We start from the raw sequence: 18,567 nt of genomic DNA on the forward strand, positions 1-18,567 counted from the left end.
TTCATGCTGAAATTTTTATCACAATTTCATTTGATATAATTTTATGTTTTAAATAGTACCGTTTTTTTCATGTACTAAATAAAAGCCCTTTAAGAAGCAAAGGCTGCAAAGGGATACTTAGTATTCCTTAGATTCCTAATGTTCATGACAGCAAGTTTTATTTATTAATGTAATTTACTTATTTGAGACAGAGTCTCACTCTGTCACCCAGGCTGGAGTGCAGTGGCAAGATCACAGCTCACAGCAGCTTCAAACTCCTGGGCTCAAGCAATCCTCTTGCTTCAGCCTCCCAAGTAGCTGGGACTACAGGCGTGCACCACCATGCCAAGCTAAGAAAGCATATTTCAGTGAAAACTTTTAAGTAATTCTAGAGTAAAAGTTCAGGGTTTAGATCCTTGTCCTTGGTAGTTACTAGATGCATGGCCTTAGGCAAATCACTGGAAGTCTGATTCTGTTTCCTGATGTAAGCATTCTAAAAAATGGCTATCATCACCTCCATCACTTGGGTAGGTACGAGGGTGCTATATTTAAGATGACTGCTCAAAGAGTAGCCACTCAGTAACTCTTAGTAACTTCCATTCTCCCTTCTTACTAGTATCAAACTAAGATCAATGCACTAATCTAACAAAACGGTCAATCAATAAATGTTCCCAAGGTTAAATACAGCAATAAATTCAAATCATAGACAAAGAAAGGATGAAAGAAACAAGTTAGCTAATATTTGTTCAAATAACATACTCAAGACATATCTATGCCTCAACTACAGTTAACTGCTAGTCACAATAACCACATGACCCTCCTCACTTCAGAGAAACTTAGAGGCAATAAAGTCCAACCAACGCTTAAAATTAACGCAGAGGAGAAGCAGGGTTCAGGAAAGAGTGCATGCAATTTAGAAGAATAATCAAATAGCCACAACGTTTTTGCAAAGATATAAATTCCAACGCAGCGCACTTACACTTCTGACCTTTAGCTCCAACATATTTCAGCACTAGTATGTTACACATAACCCTCTGCTAACAAGCAGTATTTTCCAAAACCCATTTTTTTCTTACTTCATCCATTTCTGCTTCACGAAAAGCAGAAAACTTTATATTCCTAATCTGTATTTCTAACAGCAAGAAATTATTAATATTATTATTATTTTTTTTTTTTTGAGACAGTTTCATTCTTGTTGCCCAGGCTGGAGTGCAATGACGCAATCTCGGCTCACTGCAACCTCTGCCTCCTGGGTTCAAGCAATTCTCCTGCCTCAGCCTCCCAAGTAGTTGGGATCACAGGCATGTGCCACCATGCCCAGCTAATTTTTTTGTATTTTTAGTAGAAATAGGGTTTCTCCATGTTGGTCAGGCTGGTCTCAAACTCCCGACCTCAGGTGATCCGCCCGCCTTGGCCTTCCAAAGTGTTGGGATTAAGAAATTATTACTCTTTTCTCCTTGCTATTGGAGTTACCCTAAACTGTACAGTCTAAAGAATGGATTTCTCCTTTTTCCATCAAAAAAAGGATTACAATTGGAAACAAAATACACTGAGTGGTAAATACACTGACATACATACAACGATCAAAATTCAAACCAAACACTTAAGATGTGTAGATTTAATTGTATAAATAATACCCCGACTTTAAAAGTTCACATTAATCACAATTTCATGAAAAGGTTGAATGAGAATATACATTTGAAGGAATATTTGAAGAAATAAAACCAACAACCAGCTTTTTAAAAAAATAAATATTACAAGGGAAAAAAACAGATCCAGGGAGAACCTTGGGATTAAAAGATACTAAAGGGACATACCAACCAATGTAATATATAAACCCTAATTCAAACAAATAAGCAACATAGGAAATCATGAGCTATTTGGGAAGCTTTGAACTCTGATAGAAAACTTGATTTCAACAATTAATTCATTTATTGAAGGTGTAGTTACATTCTTTAAGGTACTTTTATGTTTAAAAAAGGAATAATCTTTGGCCAGGCGCAGTGGCTCACACCTGCAATCCCAGCACTTTGAGAGGCTGAGGAAGGCGGATCACGAGGTCAGGAGATCGAGACCATCCTGGCTAACACGGTGAAACCCTGTCTCTACTAAAAATACAAAAAAATTAGCTGGGCGTGGTGGTGCACGCCTGTAGTCCCAGCTACTCGGGAAGCTGAGGCAGAATTGCTTGAACCCGGGGGGCAGAGGTTGCAGTGAGCCGAGATTGCACCACTGCACTCCAGCCTGGGCGACAGAGCGAGACTCCATCTCAAAACAAACAAAAAAGGAGTAATCTTCATCTTTAAGCAATACGTATTTAGAGGTGGGGCATGGTGGCTCATACCTGTAATCCCAGCACTTTAGGGGGCCAAGGCAGGCGGATTACCTGAGGTCAGAAGTTCGAGACCAGCCTGGCTAACCTGGTGAAACCTTGTTTCTACTAAAAATACAAAAAAAAAAAAAAAAAACTAGCTGAGTGTGGTGGCATGCGCCTGTAATCTCAGCTACTCGGGAGGCTGAGGCAGGAGAATCACTTGAACCCAGGAGGTGGAAGTTGCAGTGAGCCAAGATCATGCTATTGCACTGCAGCTTGGGCAACAAGAGTGAAACTCCATCTCAAAAAAAAAAAAAAAAAAAGTACATACTTAGAAATATCTACTAAAGTAATAACATGATGCCTGAGTTTACTTCAAAATAATTGGGAAAGTTAGATGAAGATGATTATCCATGAATTGTTGAAGGCAGGTGATCAGTACAAAGGGGTTCATTACTCTGTGTGTGTGTGTACTGTATTAAACTTGTTTTGGAAAATTCAAATTGCCTATTGTCAAAACTGTACCAATGGCCCAAGGTTTGTTCAAGTATTTAGAAGTAAAAAATAAATGCAAAACTAATCTAGTCAGCATTGCAGCCAGACCCGAGGTACAGTAAAGTAGTGACTGTAACAGGAGCAGCTAAACCTGAAGTGTGATAAAGCAGTGACTGTAATAGGATCACAAAGGAGTTTTGGAGGTGCCAGTAATGTTGCTTCTTCTTACATGGGTGTGTTCACTTTGTGAAAATACACCATTATTAAGCTGCGTACTCGCTGTGTACTTTCTTTTCCTTTTTTTGGTTGAGATGGGGTCTCACTATGTTGCCAAGGCTGGTATCAAAGTCCTGGGCTCAAGCCATCCTCCCACCTCAGCCTCCTTAAGTATTGGGATTACAGGTGTGAGACACCATGTCTAGCCTGTGTACTTTCTTTACATGTTATAAGTCAATACAAATTTTACTTAAAAATAATTACTGGACAGGCGCGGTGGCTCATGCCTGTAATCCCAGCACTTTGGGAGGCCAAGGTGGGAAGATCACCTGAGGTCAGGAGTTCGAGACCAGCCTGGCCAACATGGCGAAACCCCGTCTCTACTAAAAACACAAAAATTAGCCAGGCTTGGTGGCGGGCATCTGTAATCCCAGCTACTCAGGAGGCTGAGGCAGGAGAATCCCCTGAACCCGGGAGGCAGAGGCTGCAGTGAGCCGAGATCACGCCATTGCACTCCAGCCTGGTTAACAGAGCAAGACACTGTTTCAAAAAAAAAAAAAATTTACTAAAGGAATTTGAAAAATAGGCATTTCGATAGTAATTTAAAAAGTTAAGTTGAGGCCAGGCGCAGTGGCTCACGCCTGTAATCCCAGCACTTTGGGAGGCTGAGGCGGGTGGATCTCCTGAGGTCAAGAGTTCGAGACCAGCCTGGCCAACATGGTGAAACGCCGTGTCTACTAAAAATACAAAAAATTAGCCGGGCATGTGGCGCACGCCTGTAATCCCAGCTACTCAGGGGGCCGAGGCAGGAGGATCACTTGAACCCAGGAGGCGGAGGCTGCAGTGAGCAGAGATCATGCCACTGCACTCCAGCCTAGGTGACAAGAGCGAAACTCCATCTCAAAAACAAAAAAAAAACAATACTGGTAAAGATGTGTGTCTAATCTATATGGCCATATTGAACTTCAAAGTGTTGAAAAGTCTTAGATATTACTACTAGTTTGAAAGTGACATATACATGGAAAAATTCTCTCAATTCAATAAATTTGTACTGACTACCTACCATGTATACAAACCATTATCTTGGCAGTATAGCATAGTGGTAAGGAGGATTTCAAAAATCAGAAAAACCTAAAATTCAAATGCAAACTCTGCTACTCACTTGCTGCACTGCTTTGGGCAAATTACTTAACCTCTCTAAAACTTGGTTTCCTCACCTATAAAATAGATATAAAAACAGGCCTGGTGCAGTGGCTCACACCTATAATCCATACTTTGAGAGGTAGAAGAAGGAGGATCACTTGAGCCCAGGAGTGCTAGACCAGCCTGTTAGAGCAGCATGGTGAAACCCTGCCTCCACCAAAAACAAATAAAAACAAAAAAACAACAGAAAACGACTGAGAAGCTAAATGAGAAAACACTATAAAATGTTGACCACAGGGCCTAGCACAATAATATGTACTCAATAAATAACAGTTCCGATTATTACAGCAACTAAGCATTTTAGTTGGTTTAGTAGGTTTTGGTTTTTGTTTTGAGACAGGGTCTCACTTTGTTGCCCTGGCTGGAGTGCAGTAGTGCAATCATGGCTCACTGCAGCCTCAACCTCCTAGGCTCAAGCAACTCTCCCAACTCAGCCTCCCGAGTAGCTGGGACCACAGGCATGCAGCCCAACACCCAGGTGATTTTTCTATTTTTTGTAGAGACAGGGTTTTGCCATGTTGCCCAGGCTGGTCTCAAACTCCTGAGCTCAAGTGATCCTCCCACCCTGGCCTCCCAAAGTGCTGGGATTAAAGGTGTTAGCCACCGTGCCCGGCTGGTTTAGGTTTTTATATCTTCAATGCCTTCATGCCTTACAAGGTCATTCATGATCTGGTCCCCCATTTACCTCTTTCAGCCTTATCTCTTGCAGCTTTTCCAATACAACACAGTCACAAGTCATAATGAAATACTTATATTTGCCTGGCCTTTCACATACTGCTCTCTTGGCCTGATATGCCTTTGCTCTATACCCTTCTGAGCTCAAGGGACTCCTACTTATCCTTTCTGAATTTATTAAGTGCTAACCTGACTTTTCCAATCTTTGTCATATGTCCTTGCTCTATGCTCTATATAGTACCCTGTATATCCTAAAATACTACTGTAGCATTTTCCACACTATTTAAATGTTTATCCATCGTCCCTCGCACTGATCTGTAAACTTACATAAAAGATCTTTATAATAATTTTTAAAAACAAGGTCGACAGTTAATAAATGTTTAAGAAATAAATAAGCCTAGAAAAAAATTATCACATAAGATATTACTGTCATTGCTTACAGATTTGAAGAAAAAAAAAAAACTAAAGAGAAAAAGTTAATTTGCTATGGTCATACAACTAGTGAGTGGCTCATTAGGAAACCACATCTCTATAGTTTAAGCTCACTTTCTTTTCTACTATGCCACAATGACCTCAAGAATCTTATAAATCTAATAGGAGAAACATATAGTATACAAATGTCTTTAATACAAGGTGCAATAAAGTATATGCTTGAAAGGAAATTTTCCTTGATTCTAAAATAAGCTTTATTATACTTCAATGTTCCTGAATCCAAAATCAGTCTATCAATATGTATATTTAATTTTTTCTTAATTCTCAAAAAAACAGCTATCAAATTGAAGCAGGAACCTACAAGAAAAGGCAAAATAATGTAAGCAAAGTGTTAAAATAGTTTTAGGAAGATAGAGAAAACCCTTATTGGGATAAGAGACGAATAAAAGAAAAATATTCATAGAAAAGAAGGTATTTCTGGCCAGGCGCAGTGGCTCACCCTGTAATCCCAGCACTTTGGGAGGCCGAGGCGGACAGTTCACAAGATCAGGAGATCGATACCATCCTGGCTAACACGGAGAAACCCTCTCTCTACTAAAAATACAAAAAATTAGCCAGGCGTAGTGGCGGCACCTGTAGTCCCAGCTACTCGGGAGGCTGAGGCAGGAGAGTGGCGTGAACCTGGGAGGCGGAGCTTGTAGTGAGCCGACATCGCGCCACTGCACTCCAGCCTGGGCAACAGAGCGAGACTCTGTCTCAAAAAAAGAAAAAAAAAAAGAAACACAATGTCTAAATGAACTGATTTTCAGAGATGAACCAGCCCTTCCTAAGTGAGCAGAGACCAGTAGCCATTTTTAACCATAAGATGTTGACCAAGTCTGGAAGCATGAGTGAACAAGCAAGCCTGCCACAGACAGAGGACAAGGAGAAGAGTCTCCTGCTGGAACAAAGAGAAACCAACCAGAATTACGTGGCCTGACATGGCAGTCCGAAATCTGAAGAAACTCCAAATACAGCAATAATTATCTACCAATTCTCTCCCATGGGACAACTGCACAGTTGGGCTGGAAGGTTTAGAGAGTTCTAGTGTCGTGTGGAGCTTAGATCCCCAATCTCAGCTGGAGAGAGACACCTAATACCAGAACAGAAAACTAAAGTTTCAAACCCAACTCTGACCTGACCCAGTTCAATTTCTAATTAGGTCTAAGCAATCAGCCCCTCACCACAGTTACGACAAAAGAAAAGAGAAAGCACTCATGGGTAAGGGAAAGGATACTATCTACTTCAGTCTCTACTATTCGTTCACACACAATCTCCAACGTCCAATAAAAATTTACAAAACCAGACAGGAAGACTCAATATTGTCAAAAGGTCAGTTCTTCCTGATTTAATCTACAGATTTGATGCAATCCTAATAAAGATCCCAGCAAGCTATTTTGTAGATATTGACAAACTAGTTCTAAAGTTTGTATTGAGAGGGAAAAGACTTAGAATAGCCAACACAAAATTGAAGGAGAACAACAAAGTTGGAGGACTGACACTACCCAATTTCAAAACTTACTATAAGGCTAGTTATCAAGACGGTGTGGTTGATATGGTTTGGCTGTGTCCCCACCCAAATCTCATCTTGAATTGTAGTTTCCATAATCCCCACGTGTCATGGGAGCAACCCGGTGGGAGGTAATTGACTCATGGGGGTAGTTACCCCCATGCTGCTGTTCTTGTGATAGTGAGTTCTCACAAGATCTGATGGTTTCATAAAGGGGTTTTCCCCGTTTGCGCGGCACTTCTCTCTCCTGCCACCATGTGAAGAAGGACAAATCTGCTTCCCCTTCTGCAATGGTTTTAAGTTTCCTAAGGCCTTCCTAGCCATGCAGAACTGTGAGTTAATTAAACCTCTTTCCTTTATAAATTACCCAGTCTCAGGCAGTTCTTTATAGCAGCGTGAGAATGGACTAATACAGTGGTACTGGTGAAACAACAGATCAATGAAACAGGACAGAGAACCCAGAAACAGACTCACATAAAAAGTCAACTGATCTTTGATATAAGAGAAAAGGCAATATAATGGAGAAAAGATAGCCTTTCAACAAATGGTGCTGAACTGGACATCTACATGTAAAAGTAATCTAAACACAGACCTTGCATCTCTCACAAAAATTAACTCAAAATGGATCTAAACATAAAATGCAGAAATATAAGATAACATAGGAGAAAAACTAGATGACCTTGGGTATGGCAATGACATTTTAAGTATACCAAAGGCACAATTCATGAAAGAAATAACCGATCAACTGGACTTCATTAAAATTTAAAATGTCTTTTAAAAGATACTGTTGGCCAGGCATGGTGGCTCACACCTGCAATCCCAACACATCGGGAGGCAGAGGCAAGAGAACTGATTGAGCTCAGGAGTTTGTGACCAAGCTGGGCAATATAGGGAAACCTCAACTCTACAAAAAATTAAAAAATTAGTCAAGCACGGTGGTGTACCCTCGTGGTCCCAGCTACTAGGAAGGCTAAGATAGGAGGATTGCTTGAGCCCAGGAGGTCAAGGATAGAGTGAGCAGTGATCACACCACTGCACTCCAGCCTGGGTGACAGAGCACAACCTTGTCTCAAAAAAGAAAAAGTGTATAATTAACAGGATTTTTTGGACTGGGCACGGTGGCTCTTGCTTGTAATCCAGCACTTTGGGATGCCAAGGCAGGTGGATCACTTGCACCCAGGAGTTCGAAATAAGCTAAGATGACACAGCAATACTCCATTTCTATTTTTATTTAAAAACAAACAAACAAAACTTTTTTTGAAAAAGACACTATTAAGAGAATGAGAAGACAAGCCACAGGCTGGAAGAAAATACTTACAAAAGAAATATCTGATTAAAAAACTGTTACCTGGCTGGGCACGGTGGCTCATGCCTGTAATCCCAGCACTTCGGAAGGCTGAGGTGGGCGGATCACCTGAGGTTGGGAGTTCGAGAGCAGCCTGACCAACACGGAGAAACCCTGTCTCTACTAAAAATACAAAATTAGCTGGGCATGGTGGCACATGCCAGCAATCCCAGCTACTCGGGAGGCTGAGGCAGGAGAATAGCTTGAACCCGAGAGGTGGAGGTTGCAGTGAGCTGAGATTGCGCCACTGCACTCCAGCCTGGGCAACAAGAAGGAAACTCTGTCAAAAAAAAAAAAAAAAAAAAACACACACACAAACACACAAAAAAAACTGTTACCCAAAATATACAAAGAACTCTTAAAACTCAATGAGAAAACAGCCTGATGAAAAAATTAAAATTAAAATAAAATAAAAAATGGGCAAAGGACCTCACCTAAGAAGATATACAAATGGAAAATAAACACATGAAAAGATATTCCATATCATGTATTAATAGGGAAATGCAAATTAAAACAGTAACATACCACTACAAGCCTATTAGAAAGGCCAAAATCCAGAACACTGGTAACACCAAATGCTGGTGAGGATATGAAGCAAGGCAAACTCTCATTAATTGCTGATAGAAATGCAAAAGAATACAGCAACTTTGGAAGAGAGTCTGGCAGTTTCTCACAAAACTAAACACACTCTTACCATACGATCCAGCAATCAAGCGTCTTGGTATTTACCAAAAAGAGCTGAAAACATGTCCTCACAAAAACCTATACACAGCAGCTTTACTCATAATTGCCAAACTTTGGAGCAACCAAGATATCCTACAGTAGGTGAATGGATAAACTGTGATACATCCAGACAATGGAATATCACACAGAGCTAAAAAGAAACGGGCTTTCAAAGCCATAAAAAGACATGAGAGCCCAGCTCAGTGGCTCATACCTATAATGCCAACACTTTGGGAGCCCGAGGCGGGTGGATCACTTAAGGTCAGGAGTTCAAGACCAGCCTGGCCAAAATGGTGAAACTCCATCTCTACTAAAAAAATAAAAATAAAAAATTAGGCAAGGCGTGGTGGCTCACACCTGGAATCTCAGCACTTCGGGAGACTGAGGGGGCAGATCATTTGAGGTCAGAAGTTCGAAACTAGTCTGGCCAACACAGTGAAACCCCGTCTCTACTAAAAATACAAAACTTAGCCAGGAGTGGTGGTGCACAACTGCAGTCACAGCTACTTAGGAGGCTGAGGCAGAGAATCGCTTGAACCCGAGAGGCGGAGGTTGCACTGAGCAGAGATCACGCCACTGCAATCCAGCCTGGGGGACAGAGTGAGACTCCGTCTCAAAAAATAAATAAATAAAATAAAAAATAAAAAAATTAGCCGGGTGTGGTGACACACGCCTGTAGTCCCAGCTACTCGGGAGGTTGAGGCAGGAGAACTGCTTGAACCCAGGAAATGGAGGTTGCAGTGAGCGGAGATCACGCCACTGCACTCCAGCCTGTGTGACAGAGCAAGACTTTGTCTCAAACTAACTAAATAAATAAAGACACGGGAGATGTTTAAGTGCATATTACTAAGTGATAAAAGCCCATCAGAAAAGGCTACATACTATATTATTCCAACTCTGACATTCTAGAAAAGGTAAAGCTATGGAGACATTAAAAAGACCAGTGGTTGGCAGGGATTAAGGTAGGCAGAAGGGATAAATAAGCAAAGCAGAATTTTTAGCACAGTGCAACTATTAAGTATGATACCATAATGGTGAATACATGGCATTATATATTTCTCAAAACCCACAGAATATACGAGAAAATCCTAATACGAAACATGGATTCTGGGAAATAATGATGTGTCAGTGTAGGTTCACCAATTATAACAAATGTACCACTATGATAAGGGATGTTGACAGTGAGGGAGGCTATGCACGTGTGGAATTAAGGAGTATACGGGAACTCTCTGTACTACCTGCTCAATTTTGTTGTGGATCTAAAACAGGTCTAGGCCAGGCATGGTGGCTTACACCCATAATCTCAGCACCCTGGGCAACAAAACAAAACCCCATCTCTACAAAAAACTTAAAAATTAGCCAGATGTGGAGGCACTCGCCTGTAGTGCCAGCTGCTCAGGATGGTGAGGCAGGAAGATAGCTTGAGCCCAGGAGGTTGAGACTGCAGTAAGCCATGATTGTGCCACTGCACTACACCCTAGATGACAGAGTGAGACACTGTCCCGAAAGGAAAAAGAAAAATTAGCCAGGCCTGGTGGCCTGTGCCTATAGTCCTAGCTACGCAGGAGGCTGAGAAAGATTGAGCCCAGGAGTTTGAGGTTACAATGAGCTATGATCGCGCCACTGCATTCCAGCCTGGGCAACTCAGCAAAACCCTGTCTCAAAAAATAAAACAGGCTGGGCGCAGTGGCTCACACCTATAACCCCAGCACTTTGGGAACTCAAGGTGGGCAGATAGCTTGAGCTCAGGAGTTCGAGACCAGTCTGGGCAACATGGTGAAACTCTGTCTCTACAAAAAATACAAAAATTAGCCACGCATGGTGGCACACAACTTAGTGCCAGATACTCAGGAGGCTGAGGTGGGAGGATTGCTGGAGCCCAGGAGTTTGAGGCTGCAGTGAGCTATAATTGTACCACTGCACTCTGGCCTGAACAACAGAGTAAGATCCTGACTCAAAATAAAAATGAAATTTAAAAATCAGAAAAAAAATCTCTAATCCTGCTCTACTACTATTCACTTCTCTTTTCTCTAATGCCCAGTTTCCTCTTTTTCCTAATAATCTTGAAAAGGAATAAAGAAAAAGTATACATAATTAAATTATATGCACTCAAATTTCACATAAAAAAATAAAGATTAAGCAAGAGTTACTGGATTATGGTTTCCCTAAATCAAAAATTTAATCACATGTAACTTCTTTCCTCAACTTTCTGTAACAGCACTATCCAAGAGAACGTTCTGTGTGATGATGCGAACATTCTATATACCACCTAACACAGTAGCATCTAGCAATGTGTGGCTTTTAAGCACTGGATAGTACAACTGAAGAAGGGCATTTTTAATTTCATGTAGCCTAGTGGCTACTTCACAGGATAGCACAGCTCTGTAGCCAATCAAAGATCTGTCAACTCTTTCTTTTTTTTTTCCCTTGAGATGGAGTCTCGCTCTGCTGCCGAGGCTGCAGTACAGTGGCACGATCTCGGCTCACTGCAACCTCCGCCTCCCAGCTCAAGCGATTCTCCTGCCTCAGCCTCCTGAGTAGCTGGGATTACAGGCGTGCGCCACCACACCCGACTAATTTTTGTATTTTTACTAGTGATGGGGTTTCACCATGTTGGTCAGGTTAGTCTTGATCTCGTGATCTCAAGTGATCCACCCCCTCGGCATCCCAAAGTGCTGGGATTACAGGCATGAGCCACTGTGACCAGTATTGTCGACTCTTTCTTCAAAGTTTCTCATCAATGTTCTTTCCTATTTCTACCAATGCCATAGTAATTCAGCACTATACACACCTAATATGTATACTACTCTCTATATATGCCATTGAAATATTACTTCTCTCCCTACACTTCATCAAAATATTGTTTTAACGTTATTTAAATTTTTATCATTCAAAATGTTCGAGATTCTTCAAAACTTAAAAGAACAGAAAGAATAAAGTCCATATAGCTTTCAAAATCAAAGTATCACAATTTGACTTGATTGTATTTTTCTAGTCTCATTATCCACAAAAATCCTCATTCAGTAAAAAAGATCTACTCATTATTCCTCACAAAAATGTTAAGCTTTTTCTTTAGTTGTACTGTTACCAATCATAGATGACTATCTATGTTCATTTTAAAAATCAAATCTTAACTCTTTCCTGTCTATGAAAACAAACCATGCTGACCACTTCTAAGTTGCAAAGCTAATGTATGATTTATTTAGTTAAATATTTAATATTGATTTATTGCTTTAATGGTTACTTAGATCTTTTATTCACTTTTCATTTCTTTCAGACTTTGTTCCTAAACTTGAAGGAAAGGGCATAGCCCCGAGAGTAGTGCTCTCCACACAGCATTCACTCAGACGTGAATTAATTCAAAGGAGTTAAGAAGGATAATACAGGAAAAAAGGATTGAGTTTTTCTCAGCCAAGAACCCATACATTGTTCTTTCGCATTACTAAAAGCTCAAAATATAGCTGAGTTCCTGATAGGTTCCTGATAGGTTTCTGGCAGTTTCCTGGCCTCGCAACGTGGCTCAATACGCCAGGGGAGAGAACTCGTGCTTTCTCTTCACATCTTTAGGGAAGAGTACCTTAGTTCTGGAAGGAAACTAAAGTAGTTTCCTAGGTCTAAACCAGAGTCCAGACTCCACCTGAAAGCATTAAGAGGTTTCTTCCTAAATAGTTTTTTGGCTTTTTTGTTTTTTGGGTTTTTTTTTTTTGAAACAGGGTCCTGCTCTGTCACGCAGGCAGTGATGCAATCTTGGCTCACCTTAACCTCCTGGGCTCAAGCCAACCTCCCAAGCTCAAGCGATCCTCCTGCCTCAGCCCCACCGAGAAACTGAGACTACAGGCGCATGCCACCACGCCTAGCTAACTTTTTTTGTACAGATGGGGTTCCACACGTTGCCTCGGCTGCTTCCCAGTTTCTAATAAGTCAAATAAAATTCATTTCCCCAAATGGTGTCAGCCAAGCAGATGGGGTAAAATGAAAGAATACAGTAAGAAAAAATTATCTACCTTTTATTTTAACCTTTGAAAATACGACTTTCAGCCATTTCCAATTGTTACCAGATTATTAATCTGCCTCGAAAAAATTTTTACCCAAAGAAAAAGGTACTTATCTTATTTTCTACAGAATGTTTGATTAAAATCTTGGCCAGGCATAGTAGTTCACGCCTGTAATCCCAACATTTTGGGAGGCCAAGGTGGGTGGATCACCTGAGGTCAGGAGTTCAAGACCAGCCTGACCAATATGGTGAAACCCCATCTCTACTAAAAATACAAAAATTAGCCGGGAATGGTGGCATGCACCTGTAGTCCCAGCTACTTGGGAGGCTGACAGGAGAACTGCTTGAACCCAGGAGGTGGAGGAGGCAGTGAGCCAAGATTGCACCACTGCACTCCAGCCTGGGTGACAGAGCAAGACTCTGTCTCCAAAAAAAAAAAAAATTTGTTTTAAGTAAAACTAGTTGTTTCTAATTTATTCTATTTTTAGTCTTAAGTAGAACAAAACTTTATTTCCAGTTCCTGATACTGTCCATTTAACAATTTAACATGAATTAACACCAGAGTACCAAATGACTTCTTCTATATACTTCTCACCAACAGACAAACCTAACAGATAAAATTGGCATTAAATAAAATTAAGATATTTTGTCAAGCATTTGTGAGTACTTAATGTCTATGAAAGGCATAAAATGAAAAGCCCAATAGATGTTTTAAAGGCACAACCCAAAATCTAGAACTGTGATCACAGCAGAACAGCTTTAAGATAGGTACGTTTTCTTCTTCTCTCCATACACTATAGAATACCACAATGTTTTGGAAGAGTCTCTTCCTTAGACTCTATGTATACCTGCATTTGAAAACAGCAAAAGATAATATCGACCTTGAAAACAGCAAAGAATGGCCAACTGCTAAACTCAATTCCTTCTCTTGAGCTTATTTCAAAAATGAAAAAAATAACCCATGGCTCTGTCCCATCAAGTGGGGGTTGGAGGAGGGGTCCGGCTGGGGCAAGAAATAATCTTCCCTAGGTTGCTACATTGCTTTGCAGCTTTGCAAGAGAGCCAGAATGTGTTTGGAAGATGATGACTTCACCTTGTTCCATGAATCAACTTCCCTGACATCTTGGAAGAGTAGAGCAGATATTTCCTGATTGATTTATTTACTCTTCCTCTCAGAAATTAAGAATTTTCCTTAAGGTGAAGAATTAAGACTTTGAAATCAAATGTTTTTATAATTTTAGGAAACTAAATGATCACCAGAATTGAATAATGTACACTGAGTAGAATTTACTTGAACTAACTTCCTCTACGAGGTTTGTATATAAAATATACCAAACTATTTTTGTCCTAGAAGTATTCTATAATTTAGCTTCCTGATAGAACTATTTTTCTTTTCACAATGCAAGGATATTAACATAGCCAAACTGAAAAAGTACAAATTTCAAATGATAAAACAATATCCAGCTATAGACATTCTATGTCCACGCACCTTATATTTGGTGAAGTGGTAGGAGAGAGTGTGTGGAAAAGTCAGATGAAATAAGAAATATAAAGGATGACCACAGGTAGAGAACCAAAAAAGTAAAAACTCACCCTATCCTGGGTAGAAGTAGCTGGATGGATGAAACAATGAATACAAACCCTTCAACCGAAGGTAAGTATTAATACAAGCATATGAATTTAACGGAGGCCAATAAAGACCTTTAAATAATCCAGTATCTGGTACCTATATAAAGATTTATATGAAATGAATTGGTGATCTCAGTTCAGATATCCTGGAGGTCTTATTAATGTGAGTGTACAGTACTGAAGGTAACATGTATACAATAAAAAGAGATTCCATTTCAGATATGGGTAAACAGCAATTCAATTAAATTACTATTTTCACAAGATATCTGAAATGGTTCAAAATTGCTAAAAAAAATTTTGCTAGTTCCACAAATATTAATACCCATTATGCCTAAAATGCACTTACATTAAAAAATATATTTTGTACTAAAACAGATTTACTCTGTGGGAATTTTTATTTTTATTTTTTTAGTATACTACAAATTCTGAGGTCTTAATTTTCTAGAATTTTTCTTTTTTAATCTTATAAAGAAAAACCCTCATGATAACAAAGAGAAGGTAAAGGAAATCTCCAAACAACCTACTTGGTATAATACCTATCATGATCAATCTCCAGTATAAAACTGTGCCAAGAAATGTAAATATTAAATAGATTTATCAACAGTAAATAATTACTGAAATCAAAGGAAATTTTTTAAAAAAAACATACAAGTTAAATAGCATTACTTCTGACAAGTACAATCACTACTTCAGAAAAGTAAAATTTAAATTCAAAATCCCACAACATAAACCAGTCAGAATAAATTAGCTGGTTTTTATGTTTGGCTTTGATTTTAAAAAGCCAGTATACATACTACATGTGCTTCGTACATACTATTATCTCTTAAAAACATAAATTTTTCAGTAATTTAAATTTGGCAACTCATCTCATTAAGAGACCCACCTAATTGTCTGATTTTTGCATTTCAGAATTCACAAATTCCACTTACCACATATTTCACAGCACTTATAAACTGGTTGTGGAAAAGCAGATGCTGTGTTTCATCTTCTGGATTTGAAGCTGTATACAGCATTCCACAAACATTACAAGAAACTGCTCCAAATCTTTTTTGTCCTGCATCCTATTTACAAAAAACACACAAAAGTTTTTTTCCTCCCAAAAGAATTATTCCAGAATATCAGCCTCTAAGGCTATAGTGTGAGCATAAAGTAAGAATTGTTTAATCTACAATGAATAACATTCAATGTTAATTACTAAAAATAACATGGTAATCTTTGAAATCTGCATGTAATTTTACTAAGAAATGTTTCCACTTTAGTAACCTGATCCACAGCATATAACAATTTTTAAAAAACTGACAAATAGCTTTAACATTACAAACTCAGTCCTAAAGCCCCAAATAGGAAATACTCTATGAATGAGAACTAATATATATTTCGTATTTGCAATAATTATACTACTAGCGTGTAGAGGAAAAAGTTTTTTTGATACAGGGTCTCACGGTCTCACTGTGTCACCCAGGCTGGGACTACAGGGATGTGCCACCATGTCTGGCTAATTTTTGTTTGTTTTTGTTTTGAGACAAGGTCCCACTCTGTCACCCAGGCTGGAGTGCAGTGGCACGATCTTGGCTACTGCAACCTCTGCCTCCCAGGTTCGAGCAATTCTCCTGCCTCAGCCTCCCAAGTAGCTGGGATTACAAGAGCGTGCCATTGCACCAGACTAATTCTTTGTATTTTTAGTAAAGATGGGGTTTCACCATGTTGACCACATTGGCCTTGAACTCCTGACCTCAGGTGATCCACCTGCCTTGGCCTCCCAAAGTGCTAGGATTACAGGAATGAGCCACCACGCCTCGCCACCTGGCTAATTTTTATATTTTTTGTAGAGAGAGAATTTTACCATGTTGCCCAGGTTGGTATAGAACTGAGCTCAAGTGATCCTCCTGCCTTGGCCTCCCAAAGTGCTAGGATTACAGGTGTGAGCCACTGCACCCAGCTAGACTTTTTTATGTTTATTTTTAATTTGAGACAGAGTCTTGCTCTGTCACCGAGGCTGGAGTGCAGTGGCGCCATCTTGACTCACTGCAACCTCCCACTCCTGGGTTCAAGTGATTCTCCTGCCTCAGCCTCCTGAGTAGACGGGATTACAGGCACCCACCACCATGCCCAGCTAATTTTTGTATCTTTTAATAAAGACCAGGTTTTGCCATGTTGGCCAGGCTGGTCTCAAACTCCTGACATCAGGTGATCCACCTGCCTCGGCCTCCCAAAGTGCTAGGATTACAGGCATGAGCCACCGCACCTGACCCACTCCATTTTTTAATGTCTTAAAAGTCTGGGGGGCCACCTGAGGTGGCTCACGCCTGTAATCCCAGCACTCTGGATCACGAGGTCAGGAGTTCAAGACCAGCCTGGCCAACATGGTGAAACCCCGTCTCTACTTTTACAACAAATAGCCAGGCACAGTGGTGCGTGCCTGTAAACCCAGCTACTAGGGAGGCTGAGGCAGAAGAATCACTTGAACTCGGGAAGCAGAGGTTGCAGTGAGCCAAGATTGTGCCACTGCACTCCAGCCTGGGTGACTCTATCTCACACACACAAAAAAAAATTAACAATTAGCTGTGTGTGGTGACGCATGTCTGTTAGTCCCAGCTATTCAGCAGCCTGAGGTGAGAAGATCACTTGAGGCTGGGAGGTTGAGGCTGCAAGTGAGCTGTGATCACGCCACTGCACTCTAGCTTGGGTGACAGCGTGAGACCCTATCTTTAAAAAAAAAAATCCTACTGATTATGTTGACTGTAACTACATAAATGTTCCTAGTACTCTGGGTGCCTTAATTTTTTTATATTCACTCATTCAAGTTAGATTTTATCAATCAAAATATCTCCTCTTTTCCAATTTATCTTCCTGTAATTTAAAATGTAATTTTAAAATAATAATGTATTCTGCAATACAGATATTCAAAATCATTTTATACATTAAGTTCCATGTTATTATTATTATTTTTTTTTTGAGATGGAGTATCTCTCTTGTTGCCCAGGCTAGAGCGCAATGGCGCGATCTCAGCTCACCGAAACCTCCACCTTCTGAGTTCAAGGGATTCTCCTGTTTCAGCCTCCCCGAGTAGCTGGGATTATAGGAATGCATTACCACGCCCAGCTAATTTTGCATTTTTAGTAGAGATGGGCTTTCTCTGTGTTGGTCAGGCTGATCTTGAACTCCTGCCCTCAGGTGATCCGCCTGTTTCGGCCTCCCAAAGTGCTGGAATTACAGGCATGAGCCACTGCGCCTGGACAAGTTCCATGTTATTTTAACATTTAAATCAACTACTGAAAGGAGGTAGTGATCAAATGACAAATCTAAGAAAGTAACAGATGTGAAATAAAGTATCACAATTTGTTATAAAAGTAGAAGTATGAAAACAATTATTGTTACAAGACAAAGTCACTATTTAAGAAGGGAGTTGTAATAACACCAGGAATATTTTTCTGAGACAGGGTCTCGCTCTGCTGCCCAGGCTGGAGTGCAATGGCGCGATCTCAGCTCACTGCAACCTCCGCCTGCCAGGTTCATGCAACTCTCCTGCCTCAGATTCCTAAGTGGCTGGGATTACAGGCATCTGCCACCACGCCTGGCTAATTTTTGTATTTTTAGTAGAGACAGGATTTCACCATGCTTGGCAGGCTGGTCTCAAACTCCCGACCTCAGGTGATCCACCCGCGTCAGCCTCCCAAAGTGCTGGGATTATAGGCATGAGCCACTGCACCTGGCCTGGGAACATTTTTCATAATAAAATTTATTATGACAAAAAGGCTCTTTGGCAAAAGTGAATGAATTTATTCTTTAAAACCCTGCATAAATACAATGCTGCTATGATTTTGATATGATTTATCTTCACCAAAATTTACGGGGAAATTTGATCTCCAATGTGACAGTGTTTAGAGGTGGGGCTTAGTGAGATGTGTTTGAGTCATGGAGGTGAATCCCGCACAAATAGGTTAATGCCCTCGAATGCTCTCCTGCTGGGGTGAGCAGGGTTAAAAAAAAAAAAAAAAAGAGTCTGGCTTCCT

General features: G+C 40.3%; 1 protein-coding gene across 10 annotated transcripts in view; it reads right to left on the reverse strand.

The window, feature by feature from the left end:
- ESCO1 (establishment of sister chromatid cohesion N-acetyltransferase 1) overlaps positions 1-18,567 on the reverse strand; it is a 71,976-nt gene that overhangs the window by 17,834 nt on the left and 35,575 nt on the right. For all 10 annotated transcript variants that reach the window (XR_008516086.2, XR_008516085.2, XM_054538191.2 and 7 more), the window contains exon 8: positions 15,484-15,615. Coding sequence is in view for 8 of the 10 variants with exons in the window: in XM_054538191.2 (XP_054394166.1) it covers positions 15,484-15,615 (132 nt within the window). In the remaining 2 variants the exon portion in view is untranslated. The remainder of the gene's footprint in view (positions 1-15,483; positions 15,616-18,567) is intronic.

The sequence above is a fragment of the Pongo abelii genome, chromosome 17 (assembly GCF_028885655.2).
Source record: "Pongo abelii isolate AG06213 chromosome 17, NHGRI_mPonAbe1-v2.0_pri, whole genome shotgun sequence".
NCBI classification, from domain to species: Eukaryota; Metazoa; Chordata; class Mammalia; order Primates; family Hominidae; genus Pongo; species Pongo abelii.